At 41.6% G+C, this 26,998-nt stretch overlaps 1 protein-coding gene across 4 annotated transcripts in view; it reads right to left on the minus strand.

The window, feature by feature from the left end:
* Positions 1-272: 272 nt before the first annotated feature.
* The window catches only part of LOC135071734 (RNA-binding protein Musashi homolog Rbp6), a 615,851-nt gene continuing 589,125 nt past the window's right edge, over positions 273-26,998 (minus strand). For 3 of the 4 annotated variants that reach the window (XM_063965517.1, XM_063965518.1, XM_063965520.1), the window contains 7 exons: positions 24,019-24,103; positions 22,164-22,196; positions 21,262-21,342; positions 9,449-9,514; positions 8,644-8,864; positions 5,478-5,544; positions 273-4,827 (listed from right to left, as the gene is read on the minus strand). In XM_063965517.1, coding sequence (XP_063821587.1) covers positions 5,503-5,544; positions 8,644-8,864; positions 9,449-9,514; positions 21,262-21,342; positions 22,164-22,196; positions 24,019-24,103 — 528 coding nt within the window. In that variant the 3' untranslated portion in view covers positions 273-4,827; positions 5,478-5,502. The remainder of the gene's footprint in view (positions 4,828-5,477; positions 5,545-8,643; positions 8,865-9,448; positions 9,515-21,261; positions 21,343-22,163; positions 22,197-24,018; positions 24,104-26,998) is intronic. The other variant, XM_063965519.1, reaches the window with a different exon arrangement.

A 26,998-nucleotide genomic window follows, 5' to 3' on the forward strand; every position in this document is an offset into this window, starting at 1 on the left:
TCATGAATATCATTAAAATGTGCCTTTACAGTAAAATTCGCAAATTAAGCACGCGTTTATCCTTTCGTATTTATTTTGCTGTTGAAATATTGGGTGTAAGTAACCTTTACATAGTGGTGTAAATAATGGTTTCGGTAATTTTGTATTGTTTTACTGAATATTCTACAGCGAGAAGATAATTGGAAAATTTCGTATTATATTACACCATTATGTTTAAGGTAGATTATATTCGATGGGGGGTTGATCTTTGGATGAAAAAATAAAACAACTGATTATTGTTTGAACAATGTCCATATTATATTTATTACCACATACACACGGCACGATGTGAACCTTGTCTTAAATCATTGTATTATAATAGGTATATGTACATTGCACAATGTGTATACATACATCGCCATACACGCGCGCCCCGAAAGGCTGTATGATTATATATCTCATATTATGTACGTTATATAATGTAATATTCCAATAAGAGTGTGCACGAGTGCACAGTATCGGGGCGGCGGACAACCCACCGCTTTTTACAAAACGTTTTGATATTATCATTATTTTAATAAAGAGATGCCGTAAAAACTAATTTATTCATCATTACGATTTATATCCATATTGTATACAGATTCATGTAACATATTATACACGAAGAAATGACGAAAATAATGCGCCGAAGCCGCGACGGGAGTGTCGCGGATCGTTCGCCTATCGTTATCTCCTTTCTCTAATTTTAAATGTACATGACACCAAATTCGAACGTATATAAATCCAAATTTATTTTAATGTAAAATCTTAGGTAATTGATTTTTATTGCTATAGAAAATCAGTCAGCACGCGAAGCACGCAATCGAGAAGTAACCGCGAGAACGAAACCAAGCGGGCGGCGTTGCGCGGGTGTCAGGGGCGGGGCGGGAGGCGCGGGGAGGGGTGCGCGGGCGCCGGCTCGGGCGCCGCGGCCGCCAGGCCCGTTTGAATTCTCATAGCTCTACTCATAGACACGCTCGGATGCTGCAAGTAAACAACCGATCGGCTGGGGTCGGTTCGTGCGGAGCCAATGCGCGTCCGGTTCTACGCGAATAAGTATACCTTTGGTCCTTGAAACATTAAGTTGGCCATCGCCGAATATGCAAAGCTACTGATCTATGGCCGCCACAGCGACTCTACGAACTTTACCAGTCTGTCACGTTATTAGATTAAAATTAATTATTATCTTTAATAACAATTTAAAGTAGATCGAGTGTAAAATAACGTAGAATGTCATTATACAAAATATAATAAATTATCTTTTTAATTTTATTATATATATACGATAAGTCGCAATATTAGGATCACAATTAACGAATTTTTAAAATAAATTTGAGATCTCGCTTATCATTACGTAGTCTTTATTCTGATATAGAACACATCTCTAAAATGGTGACTGAAGTAAACTAACGCGTACACGAAAAAGCGAGAGATCGGTGCGGCGGTCGCGGCCACCGCGCGGTCGCGGTCACTTGGTGCCCGCGAGGGACGCGACCGCAACCGGCCGCACCGCGATGGAATGGCTTATACGTCACGGACTACTAGGTACTTCTTTTGGCTATTGATAAATTCCCTGATCAGAAATGGTTGGTTCTATTTTCAAAAACTTCTAGGAAAAACTTCGTATCCACTAAAAGTTGTCGTTACAAACGTTGCTTCTAAATTCCATAGTCCGCGACAAAAAGCACTAAAGGGTGACACTAAAACAATCTCACAAATTGTAATAACAAACTATAACAACAACAATGAAACTAATATTCGTCAAGCTAATCCTGATTGCAGCTCAAATGAATCTAATATCGATCAGATGGTATCGACTAACAGCGCCCAACTATGACCGACTACACTCTGCCTTTTTAACTGACCTAGTCTTTGGCCGTGTGCTCTTACAATTTACAGCAATCGATGGCTTCATCTTTGGCATTTATCGAATTCCTTCAAGAGTATACTAAAAGATATTGATGTTAAAACGCGAAATATTCCGAAATTGCCTCTATTTTTGTGTATACGAATAACTCTTTGGTGGATATCAGGTACCAGGTCTTTAAAAAAGCATGCGTATACATAAGTCGCTGTAGATCGGTATGCTCGTCAGCGTAATTGACGTTGACAGACGGGACGGGTACATCGGTCGCGCATATACATACGCCAGTTGGCGCTTACCTACACGTCTTTTTACACATGCGGCTAACTATGTATATACAATAATTGTCATTGTACCGTCTCGGTCGCGGCGAACCGATGGCTTCTCACGAACGCGGCGAAACGTACCTCTCACTATATGTTTGTTAGTATGTTTGTACTTACTCGCACGGGGACAAGCGGCCGTGTGCGCTTCTCCTACGTTAAAAAGGTCGGTAAGAAAATATAATTATAGTGAGGATGTGACAGTGAATGAGACGGCCGACGGCGGCGAGGCGCGCCCCCCCGCCGCCGGCCCGGGCCTAACAATTATAACATCTCATCGTAATAATTAAATATTCTAAGAAAAAATGTCTTAAATACCTATAACACCGTAAATATAAAACAAATAATTACGTTAATTTGTTAGGTATGATATCGATATCCGACCGTCCTATAGACTTCACACCTTTCGATTTCATTATCAATTTCCTAGCTAACGTTTTAACAACTTAATCGCGGTCGCGTCTCTTGCGGTGTGCGCGGCGCGGCCGCACGTGACGTCATCTCAGCGAACGAACTCGGCACGAACGAACAAAAAACGCGAAGCGAGCGCGCCGCCCGGCGACGAGCGCACTCCATCTAACACTCCATTATTCAATTAACTACATACTCATAAGTAATAAATTACCTTTAAAAAGAATATTGATTTATTTCGTATCATTTTCAATATTTTTTTTGTAACAGGAAACATTTATATTTATAACGTATTTATATAATAATAGCATTTAAAAGATTGTTTATTATTATTACCTAAAATTTAATACCTAGATTTATAATATTAATGTTTAATTGATGTAGGTAATGAGTAATAATAATAGTAAATAACGAATGAATGCAACCGAGTGCATGTGTGTAGTACGAGCGGCGGGCGTAGCGCGCCGTAGCGTCGGTGTTGGCTCGTAGCGCGCCGTAGCGTCGGTGTTAGCTCGTAGCGCGCCGTAGCGTGTGCTACGGCGTAGCGCCAGGCTACGGGCCGCTACGGGCGCCCCGCGGTCTCCCTAACTGTTGCAAACTAGATAAAGTGGTCGATAAAATGTCACCAGTACCTAACGAATATGATTAATGAATTGACTTCATATTTTATTCTATTACCTCAAACCTGCGCCTTTGGCTTGTATTTTTTTTTATATCCCTGTCTTTATTTTTATTGAAATATCAGTGTTGTGTAACTAGAACTGTTTGTATGAAAATTTACGGTTAGAGTTATTATTTTTGATTAAAATTTTAAATACAACTAAGTACGGTGTGACTCCTCATTTAAAGTGGAGTGTCATAATTTTTCAACAGTGGTCTTAAATTACGGTAAATACAATCGTAAGAAACAATGAAATATTATTACGTAATGCACAAAATTGTTATTTATTATATAATTACAATACCTACTTCCAAAGGTACAAGATAGAAACGAATTATTATCTTAACGCGATGAGAGATATTCTGAAATGTTCCGACTTAGCTTTCCAAACGTCCTTATGAATCGTAAATATGATCATATTATCCTTAGGATAAAATTTTATACCATAATACATAATATTAGAAGTATGTATACTTGTAACTAACATAGTCTTATACGGAAGTAATCGAGAAACTTGTTCGCTACTGAAACAGAACAGCCGTTCAAAGAGGTGATTTTATACAATTCGAATTAGGCGAAAATAATTACATTCATAGGTAAAATATGCATAATATATAATAGTATAATAATTATGTTAATATTTGACATTAATATTAAAAATAGATAGAATTAAATATGTGTTGGTGGACGAGCGAGGAGGCGCGCGGACGCATAGTCGCGCACCGTTATTGTCTCCGGTCTCCAGCCGTCGCTTGTCGCGTCGCCAGTCGCGTCCTGTCGCGTGTCGCGGTCGCGTGTCGCGTGCGCCTTACGTCCGGCCGACCGGCCTACGCCGCTACCGACAACTCATCTCTAGCACGGACACGAAAATGACAAGCATTGCTAACGCGACCACTCTCGGTCGCTCACACTAACCACCTCCTATCATACATGAAAGCTTGCGATAAATACGGTAATGCGAACGCGCTCGGTGGGGATCAGAATCCAAAGGAAATCCATCGATCATCTACTGAAACACAAGTCCCGCGCGCGTAGAGGACACGTAGTTACACCTTATACTGTAATTTAACTATGAATAATAAAATATTTTAAGATATACTTCCCTGCAATAAAATGTTCTAGATGCAACTTTATATAATTATGAAATGTATTTTTTTGTAGTTTAAATTGTTTATTACTCTGACAACACATCTACGGTACAGTCGAAAGCGAGAAAAGTTTGAAAAAATACCTGTTCAATCGATAGACTATCTCTCGTTCACACGACAAAAAGTAGATTATCGTTATTTACAATAGACGAGATTTTCTCGTGACGGGTGGGGGGGTAGAAGGTGAGGGGGGTTGAGAAGGGGGATGTGGGGAGTTGGAGGTGGGGGGGTAGAGAGTGATGGTGGGTGGAGGGGTGTGAGACGCCGCGTGGTCGGAGGGTGTGGTGTCCGACGGCGCTGGTCTGGTGCGCAGGAGTGGCGCTGGCTGTCTCGGAGGAGGGCGTGGGGCTCGCGGCCGGGCTGCGCTCGGGTGATGCTACGCGCCGCCACACCGCTCGCCACCTTGTCACCAGAGTCCAATGTAAGTGCTTAGCTCATTCACAAACTATGGGAAGCCGACGGCAGACCGCGTAATCCTGGCCGATTTGTTATTGACTGCAGCGAACATTTCACAGAAATGTGTAGAAATTAGTCGACTACGGTAGAATTTGCAGTCAGTCTGCCGTTGGCTTCCAGAGCAGACGATGTTGAACATATAATATGACGCGATATTATAAGAGATGCGCTTAAGTAGGTATGTATACCATTTAATTTCATATCTTCAATAGTCAGCAAACACTATTCATATCCAAATCTCCTTCAATATGGAAACAAAATTAAACCAAACAATACAGATAATTATACAACATTTACGTTTATCTTTATTGGATGTGTGAAAATAACAATCAACAGGCGTGGCGAATTGACATAAATTTTTATTTGTATTGCGTTTGCTGCTTTAATTATAACTTTGTACGGGCAACTAGTTCCATTAAATTTTGTGACCCAGTGTAATTCTTATGAGAGCGTTTAAAAAAACATTTGTGTTAATTTTCAGTGTTCATTTCTGTGGCGGCAACGATTACACACGCCGGCGTTTTTATTGCGCTATGTTCACCGTAACGACATTTTAATAGAGTGGGACGAAAGTGCACATAAAAAATTATACTCACGTAAAATATTTGTGCTATAACACTTTCAATGATAACCGTTGGTAAAAGCCGCAGGAATCAGGGGTCCCTGGAATGAAGAAAGAGGAAACATTAGTAATTCGCGGTTCTAAAATGCAAAACATCGATGGGGAATGAGAGGAAAGTTGTGAATAAAATTGAATAAGTTAATCGAGTCGGCGGTTCATAATTGAATGGGGGTATAAAGCGTTCAGTGGAACATTAACCTCTCCGGGGGCAGATTTAAAGGTAGTAAGTTTGGTGTTCGCAGTCGATAGAGCGGTAGCCGGCTCGGTGGCCAACAAAATAAAAACACGGAGTGGATGAGTTAGAGCAACGCGCGACCGCCCGGCAACGGTAATTACACCGCTTGTACTCCTTGATTTAGTGTTATTGCCCGTGGGGGTATTCCCGTTACCTAATAAGACCGTTTTACACCCGGGAGCCACATGCGCTGGGCAGGCCGACTGGCCCGTTCATTCTCTCATTAGCGACGTATTTGTTTTGCCCAGGCGATTACGGACGATTGGGTTAATATCCCGTTTGATATATGACGCGCCTGAAACGGAAGGGTGGCTTAGTGTTGCCGAGACTCGGTTTACGCTCCGGAAAACAATCGGACCGATCCTGTAATGCCCCGGCCGGCTGTAAATCAATGATTGTTATGCGGACCTCAAGGTCGATGGCTGTCCTGTCCATTCGCTTTTTATTAACCATTTCATCCTCGGTAAAATTTTCCAAACACTCCCTTTTTAGCAAATTTTACAAATATCAAAAAATCTAGAGACTTTTCTGCTGCTACTGAATTTAATGTAAATGTAAGCTGCATTCACAATAAATGTGGCAGTATAACAAATTCTTAACAAAAAGAACCGCGACTACAAACAAGAGAAAAGATAAACCACACTCCCAGTGTGGTCACCGTCCATGCTTCAAAATGGCAGCAGCGTGTTTCGCCACTATAAAAATTAAGTGAGCTTTCGAGTGCAGTATGAAAAATGTCTTCAAGATACAAGGACGTGAGGAGTTAAGATCTCAGCGAGGGCGCCGACAAGCAATGAAGACTGATGGCGTCTGAGGAAGCAGTTACGGAGCACGGTCGCAGTTTTAAAAAGCCATTACAAGCACTGCACCGCGTAGATTGCGCCGCGCGCCTCATATTTTGGAACACTTTATAATCGCATCTCTCACGCCTCACTCGCTCGCTAACTTATGGTGATTACGCTTTAAGAGCGACAAGGAAGATCGGTTCCGTAATGAGATTGGACCGTCTCGCTAAAATTTTAGTGTCGTCGACTGCTAATTACGTCTGCGGTGCCGAGCTGGCGATCGAGTGGCCCAACCCTCTTCTGCTTTATCCTTATATGAGTAACTGCTAATGAAATTTTTACCCGGCCAGCTTGAGGGCATTAAATATGTCGGGGACATGTGAAATTTGCATCTTGCTACAGAATATTACCAACGGACTTTATAATGCGAGGAAAATGTTTAAAGCTGGGTGCTCAATCGAGTAGAGGGATAGGGCGTGTGCACAAAAGAGAGTTGTAAATTCAACTTTGATTCACCCTCTTTAATTGCCGCTGTGGTCCTCCCCAGCTCATCAATGGGACCGCAGCCTTAAAAATGAATTTTAACATCTTGAATCGCGAATCAAAAGCCCCGAAGAAAAACAAAACAGAACAAACATTAATTCGAATTCCGTGACAGTTGAAAGTTCTCGAACAAGGACAATTTTGGGAATTGCCTTCATTTGGACCTTCCCGGAATAGGCATTTTGAACATGACGTAATAAATGAAAAAAGTTAGAATCAAAAGTTAATAACTTTATCCCATTCATCACGAAATAAAATAAGTATGAAACTTTCCTTACATTCATTCGGCAAAATACGATTTCAGTATTTTATTCCGCGATAACATGATTTTCATCTGAAATTAAAATCTCATAAAACTGTGCCTTGCTTGTTTATACGTAACCATTATTAAGTTACGTTTGTGCAAGAATTCATAAGTGTGTGTAAAGCTCGGACGAAATAATTTCAAATCCTTTGAAAACTTTTATTATGAGAAAAATTTCAACCGCCCCATGTTTTGCGTACTCTTTGAAAAGATGCATACTTCTGTGTAGGCTTTTCTAAGCTAATGTTATCCTTGTTTTTCATCTTTCAGATTTGTAAAGAATACTGAATTAAACTTGTTTCATTTGGGCCTTCTTTGGATGTACAGATCTCAAAGCTGAGATAGGGAAAGCTATTTTTATTTAAGGTATATGTCGGGAGAACATATAAATTGGTAGATTTATGCAGAGAGATAAAGCAGGATGGTACCTTCACTAGCAATAATTTTGAGATAAATATTTTATTCGGGCAACTTAGTGAGGAAGCTAATAAACTTGTTAGTCCGAGATATTTAGGAAATACTAGTTAATAGATCCCTAAAACAGAAATTAACCAACTAGTAGTAATATGAAAAGGCAGAGCACGTTGCGCGTAAACTCGATAACCGCTAGGGAAGTATGGGGTTTGAATTTAATCCCCGTACTGAATACCGTAGTATAAAACGACAACTTTCTTCTTACGAATTCCTAACCTACACCTCCTTAATGTTGTCCAGCTAACATCACAGCATAATAATTTATCACGATGAGACAAATCTACATAGGTATTAAAATTGTAGAGACATACCTGCCGAACTCTCAGTTGCGTTGGTTTAAAAACTAAATGTTTTGAATGCATTGTTGTGGAAAAGATCACCAATACACCATGTAATTTCAGCTGCTGTGTCATGGCCTATCTAAAATCATTTCGAGAAAAGCAGAAGTAGCAGAAGTAGTACTGAAAGAATACTGTCGGCACTTTATTTTCATCATCAACCAATCTTTTATTCATTAATTAGTTTCCACTGCAGGAGTACTCTAAGTTCATCATCATCATCATCATTTTAGCCATAGGACGTCTACTGCTGAACATAGGCCTCCCCCAATGATTTCCACAATGGCAATATGTGGGTGGCGGCCTGCATCCAGCGCCTTCCTGGCTACCTTTATGAGGTATTTTCTAACAATGGAAAACTCTTAAGTTACCAGAGGTATTCGGCCTACACTCCCCACGCTGGCTAAACGGGTTCTGGAGACTGTATCGTATCACATGTGGTTAAACCAAAGGAAACTCACTGGGGTGTAATTGAGGGGGGCGCGGCTGACTGCGATCGCGGGGAAGCCTGAGGGCTGGGGGCTGGCCGCTTGGACGTATCCCACGCTGTCTGCAGCGGATCCGTACACGTCCAGCGCTGGTCCCGGCGAGCTGGCGGCGGGGAATCCGGCGCGGCCTCCGCCGGCGTGCGGCGACGCTGGCGGCCCGAATCCGGCGGCGGCCGCCTGGTAGTTGTTCATCACTGTGGACAGGTGGAGGCGTGTGTCAGAACTGTGCGCAGTTGTGGCCAGGGCTGCCAGGTAATTATCTTTGTTGTTTTCTTTATGCAACATAGTGCCATAAGCTTCACCCGGATTTCTCAATAATTAAAGAATTAATTGTACTAGATTAAAATATTAATTGCACTCGTTAATCTCGTGTATTATTGCACTTGGAAACCCTGGCTATAAGAATTCAAAATTTTATTGAACTTTCTTCTTAAACATCAATATAACTTGTGTGAGCTTGTTTTGTTTGTGTAGTGTACTCGTATCCATACATCTATGAACTAGTGTACAGCGAATCCCTTCTTTGAGTTTATACTGATGTACCATTGTGAGTAATATCCGCTTCCAATACGAATAAATATGCGATTGCAAACATTAATCAGGTGCAGTACACAATGAAATGTAAGTGCATTCTGTAGACTACTAGGGAATACAACGTTGTACCTATAAGGGTAAGGGCAATTCAGCAGAGCACATGAAGCGACAGATACTGTTAGTTCCAGGAATGTTAATAGGGGTGATGATGAGGTGAGAGTGATGATGGCGACCGCGTCCTCACCTGACAGCGCCTGCGCGAGCAGCGGTGTGTTGTTGTTCGGTGTCAGTTGCCCGTTGGTCAGGTCAACTGCAAACATACACATGGTTCGCATTCGCTCCACGGAAACGAGTGACTCACTCGTTAGTGACAGCACACATACATCCATGACTGAACCATCGACACTTTAAAATTCGAAAACTCGCGACCCAGCCACCTCATCTTTACCGATTTTAGCATACAGAACGGTAAAGTGACTATCGATGTAATACCAACTCAATATTAAAGTTCTCCAGAGCGGATAAAGTTGAAGCGCGTAAATGCATGAATAATTTAGCCGTTGGAGACAGATGCCGTGCTGACGAATGAGGACAGAGACGACTCCGCGGACCAAGATTATGTCGGAACAAAAAAATATCACGTATGTCACGTGCATTCAAATGAAAAAGAGAGCTCGAAGTTTCGCGGGTATAAATCACAGAGGGCGAAAAAACTTTTACAAAATATCCAGTAAATTATCCGACGTGAGTTCTCGCTGGCACGCGGCGGTCTGCTTATTGAATAGGGAAGGGCATTAGCATACAGTGCACGTCGCAGCGCCGGCGCGGCCGCCGCCTACGCACTACACCTCAAACAGATTAACTCCGCGAGAAATCGTCTTCCCGCCTAATCCTGCACTTTAAATCAACAGATTAATATTCCTCCACACTTTCTGCTGGCTCATAGTGTCACCATTACCCCTATTGGCTTGTACGACAAATTTTATTTTTGTCAGATGCGCGAGTTATGACTTAGTGTGAAAAATGGTGGTTCGCGGTCGCACCAGGTGATTACCGGCCTGCGAGTGACTTTGCGAAAAAAGTACAATATAAGTAATGGAGGATGGATGATAGATGGCGCGGCGTCCGCGGGCCGCGTGGCCGCGCGCCTGCGCTCGCTCGCGCGCTAAAATGCTGACACATTTTAATAACATTACTTTGGATGTGAGAGGCTATTTATTTGAGGGTCGCCGAGTAATAAATAAGAATTTAAGTGATGGTGTGGACGCGTCTCGCGATCGTTAGCGTGGCCGAACGGAGCTCATTCTTTCCCCATTAGTGCGAATACCGCAAGTAAGCATTATTTGTAGCCGTTAAATAACGTGAAATGAAATTATTGACGATACAAATCAACAAAATATGGGCTTTAGGGTTTATTAGCTTCATTTTGATGTTTATCTGCGTTAGCATTTTATATTCAACGTTGCCAGTAATTTACAATGTTAATTTGGTAGAGCTTTAGTCTTGTTTTTGGTTTACAATGCAAGGCTGAGTAGTTTTAAATAGAGATTTTGTTTGAGACAGCGCAAAAGAACGTTTATCGTGTGTAATAAACCGTGGAATGGTTACACAGCATCCCGGACAAGTGGTTATAAACATCGGGCGGCGCTTCAATCATACTTCACGAGCCGGTTCACAGCAAACAAAGTCACAGCCAGGCCCAACTTAGTTGTGCGAGGCGTGTTCCTGACCTCAAATAATTTACGACTTAAACAATTGAGTTAACGGCTCGCGGCGCGGGCGAGTTATCAACACCGGTCATATCTGCCCCCGACATTAACTCTCCGAGCGCAGTTTAAGCCCTCGTGTTTACATATGCCCCAAATGTAATTTGTGCGTGTAATAGTTCAAGTTACTTCAAGCTTTGCACGGCAAAGGAGCCAGAAAATTGAGTCATCTAAGCAGAAAGTGAGCTCGCGTGCCTACCACCCATGCGAGTTGAACGCTTTAAAACGTACGTAAGTTATTCACGTTATGACGTTAACAACATTGTGAACAAACATCATTTGCTTTAAAAAATAACTATTTTAACATTATTTACTAGGCATTATCGTGTCTTTTTATAGGTTCGTGCACGTTAAAGTTACATGCTGTGTCATAACGTCGTAAATTTCACAGGTCGGTTTAACCTTTGTGGACTGCTAAATGCTAGCACGTGGTCGTAATTCAAACGCCGCGTCTCACCTTTCATGGCGGCACACATTCATCTATAAATTCAGAGGCCGTCTTACGCGAGCTATTGGAACTTTCATAATTGCGAAGTTCGGGAAACTTAATAATTCTTCTTCTGAAGTAGGATGACGGTCGAACGAAATATTCACGGGGCGTACTCGCGTAAGTCTCGCCCTTCGAGCTAGTATATTACGCGAGCCTTTTTATGTATAACAATGTTCAACTCCACTTCGAAAATCGGGCCCCGGAATTTTCGCAAGGTATGTGCGGGTGGGTGTTTTAGTGTTACATGAGAAATAGGAGTTGGAACCTCGGAAATTTGTCGGCGCTTTACTGAAATAAAACGCGAAAAGTTAGTGTTTTTGTTGAAATGAGAGCATAAAACTGAGGGCGGAATTCATATGCCTAACTATCGAGAGGGTAGAGGGATTGCGAATCTAATTTGTGGAGCACTAATATTTGATTGCGTTTTTAGGAGTTCGTCAACTCCAGCTACGGCGTAGGTTTGTTCCTGAATTGATTTGAAGACTCACAGAAATAGATATAAAAAGTTAGATTATGTAAAAAGTGAACTATGAGGCAGGTTACGAGCACGCATTAGTGAAGTTCGCGGCGAAAACACTCGCGTATATAAAAGTTGGGCGGGCCCATCTCTCACACGCGGGATCCTTATACTTCATTTCCCACTTGGCTCGATTGAAATGTTTTATTTGAGCGTTTACTGGATATCCCGGCTCCCACACACGTCTCGTACCGAAAACGTATATTTAATAGGTGCCATCAATAACTCGCCGCGAAGATGATACGCTTTTGCAGGTTTTCGATCGTTTAGCCGTTGGGACTTATCTTAATTGCAAATTAATGGAATTTCTATGCTGGCTGGTGCCGGCGACACGCACTCCGCCGATTTGTAATTCAAAGAAGGGGCCATCCTTTTTTAAATCTCGGTAGTTCCCCTGAGTACGTCTTATTGCGGTTCGCTGCCTCATCTAAAAACGCGTTTTTTGTTATACAGCGTCCAATTCACGCCGTGGTTCAGCCATAGACGAAACATGTAAAGCGACGTTAAAAAAAGCAAAAGAAACTCGAATATGTACCTCCGTCAACAACACACAATTTCAAAATCCAAAATTATCTCGCTACTGATTACTAATTTTTCAATTAAAACTGTTCTACCCATGTAGTCAAATTATAGTTGCGGATTAATTCCACTTACTTTCTACTGAATTTTCTACTGTTTAAATTACATTATCACTATTCTATGTAAAAAATAGAAATTTGTCTATTCTAATTTGCGATTAAAATTTTTGATAACATTTTAATTCGTTTCTATAACAATTACGTCTTTTTCTAAGGCACAAATTGATTAAATTACAATAAAACTCTATTCTAGGTATAAAAGTCTTAAAACTAACGCTCTATAAGAGTTTGCACCACCAATCACAAAGTATTTTACCACCTATTCTATTAGCTTACGACGCTACATACTTTTACAAAGCACTCTGAAATCTTTTTCGCTTCTCAACTGATCCTTAAAACTAATCTCGAAGCTCCACTAAAATAATAGTAAAACGCCCGATTTTTCTGTCTAAATCTAGAGAGGCTATTTAAGTTTGATAATTCTCTTTAACGACCAGAATGTAATCTACACACTTTTCTTTGTCTTTTACTAACTTTTTGTCTATTCTAGTTCTATAATTTGTACCGGCTTTGGCTACATTTGACTATTTTACTTTTAACTTTGTAACTATTACAATTCTACTTCAATTATTTTTTACTTTATAAAACCTCTTCAATACGTTTACACACATTATTACCTACGCTATTCTAGTTCTCGATAACAAACAGATCAAACTTTACAATGTTCAAAAGAAGTTACTCGCCCTATTTTTGTAGTAGACGACTCTCCGTATTCGGCAGCCTGCATTCTTTCTTGGTACCACAGACTTTGTTTAAACACGTCAACATTTCTATACTCTGTACTGTACATCGTTAGGTAAATCCCTTGTCCCCGGTGGAGCAATAGAATTGACGATTATACACTGAATATACTCGTACGTTAGAACAAGGGGCTTAAGAGCCATTACACTGTCTATGGTCCACCACAGACGGCCTCCACCGGCCACGCAGGGAGAAAGGACTTACTACGCGTACCCAATCACAGCGCAGGGAGTGCACTCAATCTGATGCTAACTAGAAGAGATTAGTATGCTAATAGTGCCCATTATGGTCTCGTGGACACACTCCATTTCGGTGAAATTCTACAATAAAAATTTATGGGCGATGGAGCTCGCTAGTCTAGCGTTTATAGTCAAAATCTATGGACATCCATAAAACAAAACACTATCTAAAACAAACAAAAATAAAATTTCTGACCCATCCAAACACAGCACTCTTACTAACCGGCGAGCCGGACTAGGAGGTACTCTATGAGCTATTATTTACATGAGAATCTAAGAAGTGCTGTGGAGGCCAGCGCGAACGAAACCGCGCTCCGACCTAAGCAACAAGCACTAAACGTAACAGTTACTAACACAATTAACGGTCAAATATCTTAAATTACAAATGGAGTTGGCACTGTTCACGACACGCGGCCACTCGCCGCCTCGCCAGCTAATTATTTGGATCCAAACCGACGGCCATGTGACTCTTTAAGGAATTTAGTTTCAAGGCGCTAATTTGTTGGGCTTTTTTGTGTTAATTCGTGTTCGGTTCTTGAGTGCTAGCGGGTGGGAGGAACTATGCAAAATAGTTGTGTGGATGTCTAGTTCGCTGCATTCTGGGGGCGGGTGTTGAATGTGTGGAATTCTGGGCATGCGGCGGCGGGCGGGCCGCGGTCGCACGTGCCTTCCTAGGATCACCATCGCCTGCGCCTTGTCTGCTGGCGGGCGCGGTGACTGCCTCTAAACCCATTCTGCACGATTGTTTCTTCAACCCACGCCTATTGAATCCATTCCAAATACTCTTCATGAAAACTATCCGAACGCCTCGCAAATCCCTAAATCTATGCAAATTTCAACCTACTACGACGGAATGTTTTCCCTAAACTAGCCTAGTGCTACTGCTTACGGCGGTGGTTTATCTTTCCCGTCCGTAAGCCTAAGGTATTTGTTTCGAATGCGACTACGGAATGGGACGCTGTCCCATGCGGCTTACCGGCTTGGTGGGGCGCGCGCCTGGGACACCACGCTGCCGCGTTGGATGAGTCAGAAAAACGAAAATCACCGTTAAAATACATCAAAACGCGAACAAACTTCACCGCACGCTAGCCCGCTCCTAACACACTATCTCTTCCAGTTTATTTCGGTCGCAATCGATATGCGAACGGTAAATAAGTAAGGCCTGATCGACCTCGATTTCTGAACGTCAATTGGACAATAAACGATAAACGTTTTGCTTATACAACGGCAATTTCCTTTATTTTAAAATATAGCGGCTTCACAATATTAACTTACGATTAATGATATAAGACGATATGTCGGAACAGCGATAAGAACAATGCTATTGACTTATGAATATAAAGACTTAATACATTAAAAATTTGACACATGGGTTACATATTAATTTATAAATTGATTTGTGCATGATCGATACCTAAATTACGTTATCTAATGTTATTGGAATTACTTCCTGAGGGATACCGCAATTTAATCATTCTGACTCGTTAATCAAATTGGTTACATTCAAGTAATTTCGTATCGTGCTATATGGGCGAACCTAGTCGGGCGTACCGCAACACGCATCTGCGAATTCGGGCATCGACTGATTGTGCGACATTGCATTCCTTGTGTGATCCGAGAGGGTGAGCGAGGTGGGATCGTAATACCAAAGATTTATTCGCTTGATAAAAGATTTATTTGTGTTCGTAAGTAATTTCGGGAGCCGTAATGGGTTGTGTCCGGGGAATAATTGGTAAAGCGGAGACGAGGCAGCTGCTGCGCGGTTACGAGCTCTGGCCCAGCACGCCCGCGCCTACGAACTCCGCCCCGACCAAGAGACGACTTTCCGCGGGTAATACTCCCACTACACCTGCAGCAACAAAACAAAAAAGCTACAAACCCCGAAACAGCTGAGGGCCGACGACCCCCCGCGGACGAGCGAAACGCAATTAAAAATTAACACTGAGGAAAAAAACAAAATAAAAACATATATCATTACGGCCAAGGATAGTGAAAAAAGGGAGAATATCGCTCGGAGCTCCACTCGTCGAATCTTTATGGGGAAACTTGGAATTGATAGTTTCCTGTTTACTGTTTTCGGGCTATTTAAAATTGTTTGCACGCATAGATACGGAATGATGGACTGGTTTACTATGTTTTTGTGTTAAGCCGAGCCCCGATCGTGTAGGTATCACGCACAGACACGGTGCAGGAATGGGGGTCATTCCGTGCGGTTCTAACTATTGATTTGAGCATCAAAATTGTATCAAGAACATGGTGTTATTTACTGAATAATTCATTTGGTATTAGTATATCTGAGCACGCAATGGATCACGTAATAGGGGAAGTCAATTCGAATGCCCGACCTTTAAGTTTGATCACAAATTACGAATCCCGCATTAGCGTTCACCGTATACGGTATTATTTTAACGACGACACGAGCAGCTTACAAGTTGGGTTTAAGTTTAATACACATATATTATACTGGTTGCCACACGTTAATGTAATCTTACATTATGCGATATAATACTTCAAGCTTACTTGTATGACTAGTTTAGAGGATGGCGATAAGGACGGTCGCACACATAGCGATTAACGTTCAAATGTTTAACTTATAGTTACGTAATAATTTTGATAAAATACCTTAATTTTGACAAATAATTTACTGCGAGGTGTTGTGACAAAGCAATGGATTGATTGCTATGAATGCCAACAATTTCCTTAAACGCTGAGAGCGAACCTCTCTGTTTAGCCTTCGTCAAGTGTATTACTGAATCGCTTCACATTAACAATAACACGAAGAAGGTAGCATAAAATAGTTGCATCCAAAAATATATAACAACAACGATAAATATATCAATAACATTATTATTTTAAGCAGTGTAAATATAAAATATAATAGACAAATAACTTGGAACTAAAAACGTAATTATTTTACAATTATAGCGAATATTTAATTAGGTATTAAAATAACACTTTTCAAGCTCGACGTATAGTGTTTATTTTCATCATTACAATGACTAAACAAGAAATCAACAATCTAAACTAATGCTATAAGTATAGATATGATCGACTACGCAAAAGAAGGTCTAAGTGTTTGTTAGTAGGTACTCATCCTCTAAACTTAGTAATTTGAAATTAATGGCTATTCTTCTAAGAGTCTTAACTACCTATTTGATATTATTAATGTATTATTCGCTTATATTAAAATGTACTAAATATAGCCGAACACAACTTATGACGCACTTCGTTATTTCATACGCAAAATAATCCACACTCGTATCAATTGAAAAGCAAATCATTTATTTATTTCGCTAGTTTCAATGACCATTACTAAAACCCCCGCGATAAAGATATTAATACTTATTTGTTTTTTCGGAATGGTATATTTTGTGAAGAATCATCAACCGAATTATATTTTACCTGGGAATCTCAGAACTAGACCGAAAACACGTTTTAAATATTATCGAATATTTCTATAAGATATCGAAATAAAAAGGGGCCGTCCATAAATTACGTCATCGATTTTTTCAGATTTTAGACCCCCCCCCCCCTACAATCATCCTAGCGTCATTTCTTAATGACCCCCCCCCCCCCTTCTCCCAAAATTGACGTCATTACCAGTTTGACAAAATTAAAACACTTGTAGAATCACCTTTTATTTTATTTTTAATAGATAGAGTGATTCTTAAGGAAGGTTTATATGTATAATACATGTAAGTACCACGGGCGAAGCCGCGGCGGTCCGCCCCGGGTGCCAAGCATCAGGGGGTGACACAAGTCGCGCAGATTAGTACTCCCTGGCACATCTGCATGGCAAATCTGCGGTCTATGTCATGATACGGGGGGGGTAGGGGGTGCGGTTGTCTTTGAATCGGTAGGAAACCCCAAAAATCCTGGGGGGGGGGGGGTACCAGGGGGTGCCATAGGACTTGTGACGGGGGGGGGGGGGGCGGTCTGCCCCGGGTGCCAAGCATCAGGGGGTGACACAAGTCGCGCAGATTAGTACTCCCTGGCACATCTGCATGGCAAATCTGCGGTCTATGTCATGATATGGGGGGGTGGGGGGTGCGGTTGTCTTTGAATCGGTAGGAAACCCCAAAAATCCCGGGGGGGTACCAGGGGGTGCCATAGGACTTGTGACGGGGGGGGGGGGGGGGTGATCGCCCCGGGTGCCAACCCATGCTACGCCGCCACTGTATGTAATATTATTGTTAGAGTATTTTATCTGTAGTTATTACTGTATTTGTGTACATCTATGTTGCATTATGTATGTTTATTAAGAGTTTTTTTTAGTATTGTACGCGCCTTAGCCGCCTCTCACATTTGCAGTCTCACTTATAGGTGTGCTGGAAGAAATTTCTTTTTATAAATAATCTTTTTGTAGGTGAACAATAAACTATAAATAAATAAATAAGAATGACGTCAATTTCGAAACACCCCCCCCCCCCCTATCTATCATTTACCGTCATCAGCAGACCAACCCCCCCCCCCCCTAATTTAGAATGACGTAATATATGGACGGCCCCAAAGACATTGAATGGCAGGTATGAGAATAGGTACTTACTTAAATTTTCTCTAATTCAACATGTCTGTAGTTTTCCAAGAAAAGGGGAGTGCAAGTATTTGTATCCAAAAGAAAAGCCAAAGAAATCTGTTACTGTCATTTTATTTATACGAAGTGGGGTTCAAAGAATTTTGTAATACAGTTAAAGGAGCATGGACGGATAAAGGTTACGTATGTATCCAACTCGGAAACTTCAACTATGAACGTAAAATTTGAAAAGTTTTAATACGAGCACGAAACTGGCTTATGTGCATACTCGTATGCTATTGAAAATTGTATAGTTAATGCTTTATCTGAGATCCCATTCAACCTAGCATTTTGCAGTCAGATGACGTAAATTGAGTAAGTTTTAATCAAGTGAACAATTACAATCTATTCTTTTACTCGTAACTTTTACATGAGTATATTTCCGAGTATAATAAAGATTGTTCCAATTTGATATTTTAACACTCGGCATTCAAATCACCACTGAATGCTGGTTTTTATTTAAATCCACAAACATTTTACGGCACTTTTATAACTAAATGGTGGATAGTAGAAAAATCAATAGGTTTTATAGCAAATCTCATCCATTTTAATGCAAACCCATAAATCACATCGTTGTGTTCGGCTTCACCTATGCCTATTGAATCCAAACGCTAGTCTACTATAGCATGCTATGCAGAGGAATATCTAGTCGATATACTGCCGCTATCAAACACTACTTCTACCTAATCGACGATTAATATGATTAAGTCTAATATAGTATAGAGGAAGAAGATAAAATATACACGCTAAGTTTATACTATAACAGCAAACTAGTCGGTCTAAATCTAAATTGATTATTGAGATTATCTCTGACCTACTACTGCCTTAGCTCACAAAGTTATTCATAAATTATTGCAATTCAGAAGCATCTCGTTTCTTCCCGCTTGACTGATCGCAGTTAAGTGGAAATTTTTCTAAACTTATTCGTAGACATACCGCAAACTATGTGAAAAGTGCGCCCTTGCGGCCGCCGCGAGCCGAGCTAACGTTTCCCTGCTCCCGAAAAGATATTCAGCGGTTAAAACGTGTTAAAGTGCACCAAGAGCGCACTGTCGCGTATTATTTAACATTAATTCCGTACCATTAGAAACTAACAAAGTTGTTTATATACGTTCGAAAACCGTCTTTCTCCGACAGAACGCGCAGTCGTTTCCCAAGTTTGAGGAGACTACTCCATATTAAAGGCCCGAGACGAAGTTGCGGCCGACGACGCTGCACTTTGTCATCGCATCTGCTGCATCAAAGGACGACCGCGTCTCCGTAATAAAATGAAATTAAAAGCGCGTGATGTCTCCACCGCAGCGCACGGATCCTTCATATTAATATTCACATCGTGCAATTTAATTAACCGGTTGCGACCGGATCCATAAACGGTATGATTTATGGCAGCCTAGATATCGGTGATGTTACCAATAAGCTGGTAGCGGCGCTGGCCGAGGAATGCTAAATGGGTGAAATAGGCACACATTAATTGTGGCGGTGGCGCACGCACACTGCGGTCCTATAGCTAACCGCTGGCAAGGAAGCGGATTTTCGTGAGCGGTAAATTCACATGTTGGATTGCGTCGACTGTGCTTGTGTGTCAGTAAAGGCTTGGCCGAAGCAAGAAGCTTAAAGTACGACAGAAGAAGCTCCGAGCTTCGTTAGGCGGCGTAATGTACCGTGCGCGCGTGTTATCTTTCAGTCGGAGCTGCGATTGAGCTCGCGTCGGAACGGCTGACTTGCGTTCGATAATGCCATTAATTTGAACGGCTCGTTCGAACACCTGTGTAATTACTGGGCCGCTCCATTGTTCAATTATATTTACAATTGAACGACCGCACACAATCAGCGACTTTTAGTGAACGTTAGAAACGTCCGACTCGCGTGCCGCAAAACGCCCAGTGGAAAGTAATTAACGCGGAACGATTTGTGCGACTAATACGAAAGAAAAACTTGACCGAACTCGGCTACCGCTCCGCAGCGATAACATCAATCGTATTCGCCAAACGTCGAAAAGTACCGCGCTTTGCGTCTCGTTCGCTCAATTAAGAATTTCGAACGGCATTTCTAGATTCCGTCTATGTCCGAACGAAAAATTTTGTGCGGCGTGCGCCCCGGCCACAAAAAACTGGAAAGCCAAAGCTTAGTGGCGTAATTATGGTGGAGCGGAGGCGACTCAAACACCGAGTGTGGACAAATAACGAGAAGAGTATTTGTGCAGCTGCGCCCGCCGCCCGCGCCCCTCGCCCACCCTCCGAACGCCTATTCTTCAAAGGTTAGTGTTTCACAGGAGTGCGCAACAAACTAACCCAGATAGAATAATAAAGGCCTCTCAAAAATTAACATTCTAGTCCCATTCGACGGGATCGACCGGAGCCTCCGGTGGACTTCTTTTAATTAGTGAAATTTCTTTTTTCCTTCGTCCCGAGATTTACATAGAAGTCACCACAAAAAGGACGTCACTTTTTCTATACTTTTGTTTGAATCTGTTTAAATCTCTTTTAAAAGCTTTCTCTGTTAATGAGGAGCGGGATGGCGATGGCGGAGCAGGCGAGGGGGCGGTGTTTGCGCTGGAGTGTTTGCCTGACGCGTAACATTTGAGAATCGTTAGGGCGAATCGTCTGTAAACATAGAGCGAGGCGCTCGCAATTGGCCGGATTGTCTCGACAAAATTCTGGAGATAAACAATAAGTAGCACTTCTCAAAACATGGACGTTTTGTAATTGACGGCGTGGCAGATTTATCTAGATGGTTCAGTCATTGTTAGACGTGTTAACTTGTTAGTAAAGTTGTTAGTGAGTTCACACGAACTTTTGTCATGGGACGAGTTAGTCGGAATGGGAAGTTAGGACGTAGTCACGAGAGTAGGCGAGAATTAGCGTATGCGTTAGTTTGTAAATGAGTGGCATGTCAGTAGGTAAGCGATTCGGTGCCGATCGAGGGTTAGCGGTTAGCGTTAGTGGAATGCATTGTCGCCTACACGAGTTCACAGATGCATGGCGTGTACATTGTAAACCCCGCTGAGCTCGAGGGGGTGGTAAGGCAGGAGTGTCGCCAGGTGGTGGTAGTGATTGCCGGAGAGTTGGTGGTGCAAGCTCGCCAGGGGATTACCTGCTGGGTACGGCAGCCCGAAGCTAGGATAGCCCGAATAGCTACGTCCTGCCGCATAGGCGGCGTACGCTGCGGGAAAACCTGTGTAACAAAAAAAAGAATTATTCACTTAAACTAACATGAGCACAGATGAAAAGCGTAGGTTAAAACAGTCTGCATGCTCTCGTTTATTAGTAAAATGCGCCGCTACCGATTCGCCGACCGATAAACTTTTGGTATGTAACAAGTGTCCCGGTGGCCCGATTCTAAAATAGAGGCGTCAAATACAAGATAGGCAAATATAGTACATGCTCGGTACGACATCGTGTTGGATAATGTCCAGCGCATGATATTTTGTAAACATCGTTTAATGTAGCATAGTCTAAGTGGACTGGGACGGCTTCAAACAAGAGATACCTACCGTGTTTTCATAACAAACTAAATTACCAACATATCAAACAGGTCTACTCTAGTTCAATACAGCGAAACGAATAGTACATTACTTTTTAAAGGTTTAATTTAAATAGTAATTCGTACCATCGGTTTCGTTAACAACGTGAAGTCCGTTGTAAAATGCAAAATGAATGATGGCCGGACGTCCACATCGGCTGATATGATTACTACACCGGATCGTTTATCATATTATTGCCAATCAAAATAGTGTATCTGTCAGGCCACGCGATCCATCACCCGGCGGACGCAGCTACAGCGACACACCAATATCCGTTAATTAAATGACCAGACATTAAGCAACAATTAAGTAAGTCAGCGCAGTTCTGATTAATACCCTGATCCGTCTCGGTACCCCAGTTAGCACTTTGACAACACCGTTCAGATGTCAGTTGTAGAACGTGCAATGATCATAGATGCAAGAGGAGCAGAAAAATGTGAAGTGACTTTGAAAAAAAAGTGAATCAACTTACCATCAGGAAGAGCCCCCAATGACCACATGAAATCTAGAAATGTAAAAACATTTACATAAATCGATCGATCCTTACACCTTACATTTTAAATATGTGTGTTTTTTAACATTTAAGATAAATATGAATACTTGTAATATGTGCCGTGAGACACTATTTTGCTTGGCGAGAAAATTTTATCTTATACAAATACTGGATAATTACTTATATATGATGAAGATATTATAATATATACTTAGTTTAAGTTTATAAAGAGCATTCAACATTACTAAATGTCTAACACCAAACAATTTCTATGTGATTTTTTTACTTGATGGGGTTTGTTAGTGCTCGATCATCAGATTCGATGACATATACTTGAAATGTTAATCTATTCTACACATTGTTAGTCTAAGCTAAACATGTTAAACAAACAGACGTTTTTAAATATTTTAGAAATGATATTTATTACTCTAAATTCTACCGAAAAACCTACTTAATAAGTTAATACAATTAATTCTATTAGTTTACGAGAGCTACGTTTGAATACAAACTTGGATGATAATCTTACTGTTAATACAACAGCATAAGTTAATAATGAAGTATCAGAAGATACAAAACTAAATATAACTAATAGTGAACATATATTGGTCCTAATTTGGCAATGCATAAAAATTATAAATAAATAATAAATATATGTAAAGAGTAAGGATTCAAATAAATATAGTAAACTTAAATTTAAATTGACTAAGAACACACATATTAACGCATTTAATTAAGTACCTAGGCTAAGTTCAAATATCTTACATACAGTTGTAATAAATTAAAATATAAACAACATTGTCTAAAATTCTCACAAAACTCATATAACATCCAAAGATAATAGGTACCTCTTTTCATCCACTGACAACATTTTTGAAAAGCCGACATCAAACTGTAAAGCTATCATGGTAAAAAGCTAAGGAATATAAAAGTTCAATTTATGAAAATAGTTTTGAGAAATATTCACCAATCGTCCGCAATCAATGACATGACTAGACTCTGCTCGCTAAACGTAGTTCCAACATGGATGGACAGAATACTGGCAAGGATCAGCGCGGCCAATACGGCCCTGTTTGTGTTTCATTAACTCTACTCGAAACCAAAACAACACCAGGCTCTCCACTATTTCTTCTATCTATTAATAAATCGCATTAAGCACCTACTACCTGGTATAGAAAAATATTGCTCTCTATGAACCCTACTTAAAATTGTTCCAGATTTCTCGTCTACATAATTAAATATGTCAATAACAATATGATATTTATGTAAATCATCTCATAAAACTGATTTTACTATGGCTTTTCTAATGTTCGTAAACATTTCGAAAATCCGCTATCTAACTGATCTTCTAATGGTATTTACTAAAAATAAGACACTTTCGATATTATCAGTTGCTTTAGGTATCTAGTATTGTCATTTCTGTAGGAGAGGAGGAATGTGAGAGAAAGTAGGAATGGAAAGGAGAAGATTCAGCAGGAATGCACAGAGTGGAATTAGAAGGGATGGTGTGGATGTTGCTGGAAGAGGATCGCGGATCAGAGTGGCAGAGGGGTCGGGATGGTGGTGTGAGTGAGAGGGGAGTAGAGGGTTGGGATATCGAGTGCGTGTGCGCCGAGGAGTTCGGAGACGGAGTAGGCGAGGGGGGGGAGGGCGAGGGGCGCGAGGGTGGGGCGCGGGGGGCGGGGAGCGGGGCGGAGGGCGGCCAGGGCGCGCCGGTAGGCGGCGTGGGCGCCGGAGCCGCCCGCGCCCGCGACCAGCAGTTGCGGCGCATGGACAGGGTACGGGGCGTACCGGACGCTGCCGGCGCCGGCCGCCACGGCGGTTCCTAGCAACTCACCGTACGCGCCGCGACCGGCGGCTCTCGTCTTCGCCAGATTCGCTGGGAGCATTACTTCTTTTGGCTGTGCTTTTTTGCATTCCACCTGTAACAAAAGAGCGAAAATTTTATTCAAATCTCTACTTCAAAAAGATAAAGTGAGGAAAAATTTACAGAATTCAATGTATTTTATGAGGTCGTCGGTGCACCTTGTGGGTGGACGTTCTATGCTGCGCTTTCCGGTACGTGGCCTCCACTCCACAACCGGCCATTGTGGTAATCATTGGGGGAGGCCTATGTTCGGCAGTGGACGTCCTATGGCTATTTAAAATGATGATGATGAATGCATTTTGGCCTCGTAAATATCTATTAGAAGAAAATGAAGTCAATGACGTAAAAGCCACATATTCATATTTAAGAGTAGCTGTAGCACGTTGTAAAAGATAATGTGATTCCATACATCAATCCGCTTTGCATCGAAGAGCACTAATACACAGACTACATGCCTCGCTCTTGCTAGCTCAAAAGATGTCTTCTTTGAAGAACGGTAATAGCTCAACAAAGAAACAAAGATAATTCACAATATGAAGATTCAATTGTGCTATTCACCTAAATTCTAATAAGTCACCGGGATTGAACAAATACTCCTGCCTTCTCGAGATCGAGTGAGTCAAGAAATTATGGAAGAAAGGGGGTGACGAAATCGGTTGACAATCCGTTATGCTTCACGGTTCGAGGCACAAATTGAATTTTAATTTGCTTTGCCGAGTCAAGGAGCTTATCATTAAATATTTATTATACAACCGGACAAATTTCACGAGCAGCCAAGTAATTATTGGCGACATTATGTCGTATCTTGTCATGTTTTCTACCAGTAAAGTTACATTAAACGTTTGTAAGATTCCTATCACCTTTTTAAAGTGTTTGCTTAAGTAGATTAATTCACGAAGTAATTACAAACGTACGCTTAATCGATCTATTAAGTAATTTTAACGGAGAGTATGGCTCCGTTCGGTACTCGTATCTCCTCCCCGGCAGAGGGAGGGCGGGAGGCAAGTATAAATTACCCAATCTACGCTAACCCAAACCTCTAGCAATAGGATTTTCGCTACCAAGTAGCATCGTTACAGAAAAGTACGTAGGCTTAAATTAAAGTCAGTGGATAGATCGCTTTAAATTTACTTTCGTATCTTGTTTGGGATTGGAGATGCGCTTAAAAGTTGGTAATTAATCGTTTGGAGCGCGCGAGTGAAGTTTACAGTGACATTTTTCATAGCTGTGCATAATCGCGGTGCGTCCTCGACGGCGAGCGGAGCCGTCCACATTTGTCACGGGCCGTCACGAGCCGACAAATGAAGGCTTTGCCACGGCGTTCGCGCACTTTGTGCACTTTGCACAACTTTCTGCGCCGACATGGAACTACGTGCTTTTGCATTAACGCGGCGAAGTGAGTGCGGGGCTTTACAGCGTTGAGTGTCTTTCCGCCAAGTTTTCTGCTTAGATAAGACTGTATAATCAACATGTTAAATAACCTGGGGTTATGAGTCTCCATAATAAAGGAACCGGTCGTCTTTAAGATGAAAATAAAAGAAACCAAAAGTTCCCCGAATGCTGGGTGTGTTTTCCGAATTCTGTATGTCGAAAGTTCACTGTGCGAAACTTTTACAATACGTTTCGAAGCTAAATCGTTCCGTAACATGAACGGTATTCTTCGATCGTCCGCGACATAAAAATAGTGAGTGTCGCCATTTGTCAGGTCCGATAAAGCTTTACAAATGAAGCAGCGCCTACGCCAGCGGCCGCTAGTGCCGTGGCCACCCTCCATTTGTTCGGCAGCACGCAACCGAGGGGACATGCCAGAATAAATGCCCGCCTGCTTCCAAACTAAGATAGTGCGACACCGAAATTTGTTAAAACTCCCGTACTATCTCTGCAACGTTTCGCTGGAAACGTGAAAACAAATCTATTCTAAGTATTGTTTGGCAGTGGAAAATGATTTAATTCTGTAGCTACCTATAAATAATACGTGCCATGAAGAAAATTCAGTCGGCGGGGATCCGACGTTAATTGATGTCGCGTCGCTGGCGAGCGGAGTGGGAAACAAAAGCTCACAAACAATTCGCATCGGAGTTCGCAATCCCGATCGAGCGTTCGAGATCGCGACGCAGTTTAATGACACGAAAAATAACAAAGGTAAATTTTATTTAGCCCCAGCTAGGTAGGCGCGCCCTCCAGCCGATATATCGATCGCAGCAATCGAGTAGTATTCGACACCGCGCCAAGACGCTCGAGCGGACTCGAGAAGTGCTCTAGGGCTCCGGCTCACCGCCTCGCCCTGGCTCACCGAACTCGCCGCCTAATCCCATCCATGTATGAGGAATTTAATTGTTTCGCGAGAAAACACCGCGTTTTATGCTCCACCACTTCGCTGAACATTCGCACGTAAAGGTGAATTAATACGAATCTGAAAGCAGTCATTAAATTTTCGCTCGATTGATTTTGAGTGAAAACCTTTTAAGGTAAAACAGTAATGTCAATAAATTTGGAGGCGAAGAATTGTGCCTACCTTTTAAGAGCATTGATTTTGTAAGCACTTCGAAACACGTGGAATAAATCACTTCGTTGAAACAGAAGCATTACTTAAGCATCATTTATGTTTTTATTTTGTCTAAGGGTGTTTTAGAATTACACTTTCCCGGCACAATGGGGGTCGGTTGATGTTTTTTTAATTCACCTTTACGGTCTTTGGAGCGAACATAAAAAAGTGTCGAAATAAGAAAGATGGAATGAAACGGCGGAGAATTGCGAGTAAAGCCTATGCGTTTAAATAGATACAGCCGGGTCAAATTTATTAATTCGGGAAGGTACAGCCTGTATTATATTGCGGGTGCCGATGAGTTACTGCCAGCCGGGCCGGGCGGGGACCTTTTGAACAAGACGCTTAAATTAAATGTTGTAAACATTACAAAATATATAGTTGAGGTTTCCGCGGCGAGTTACA

This window comes from Ostrinia nubilalis, chromosome 5, assembly GCF_963855985.1.
Source record: "Ostrinia nubilalis chromosome 5, ilOstNubi1.1, whole genome shotgun sequence".
Classification (NCBI taxonomy): Eukaryota; Metazoa; Arthropoda; class Insecta; order Lepidoptera; family Crambidae; genus Ostrinia; species Ostrinia nubilalis.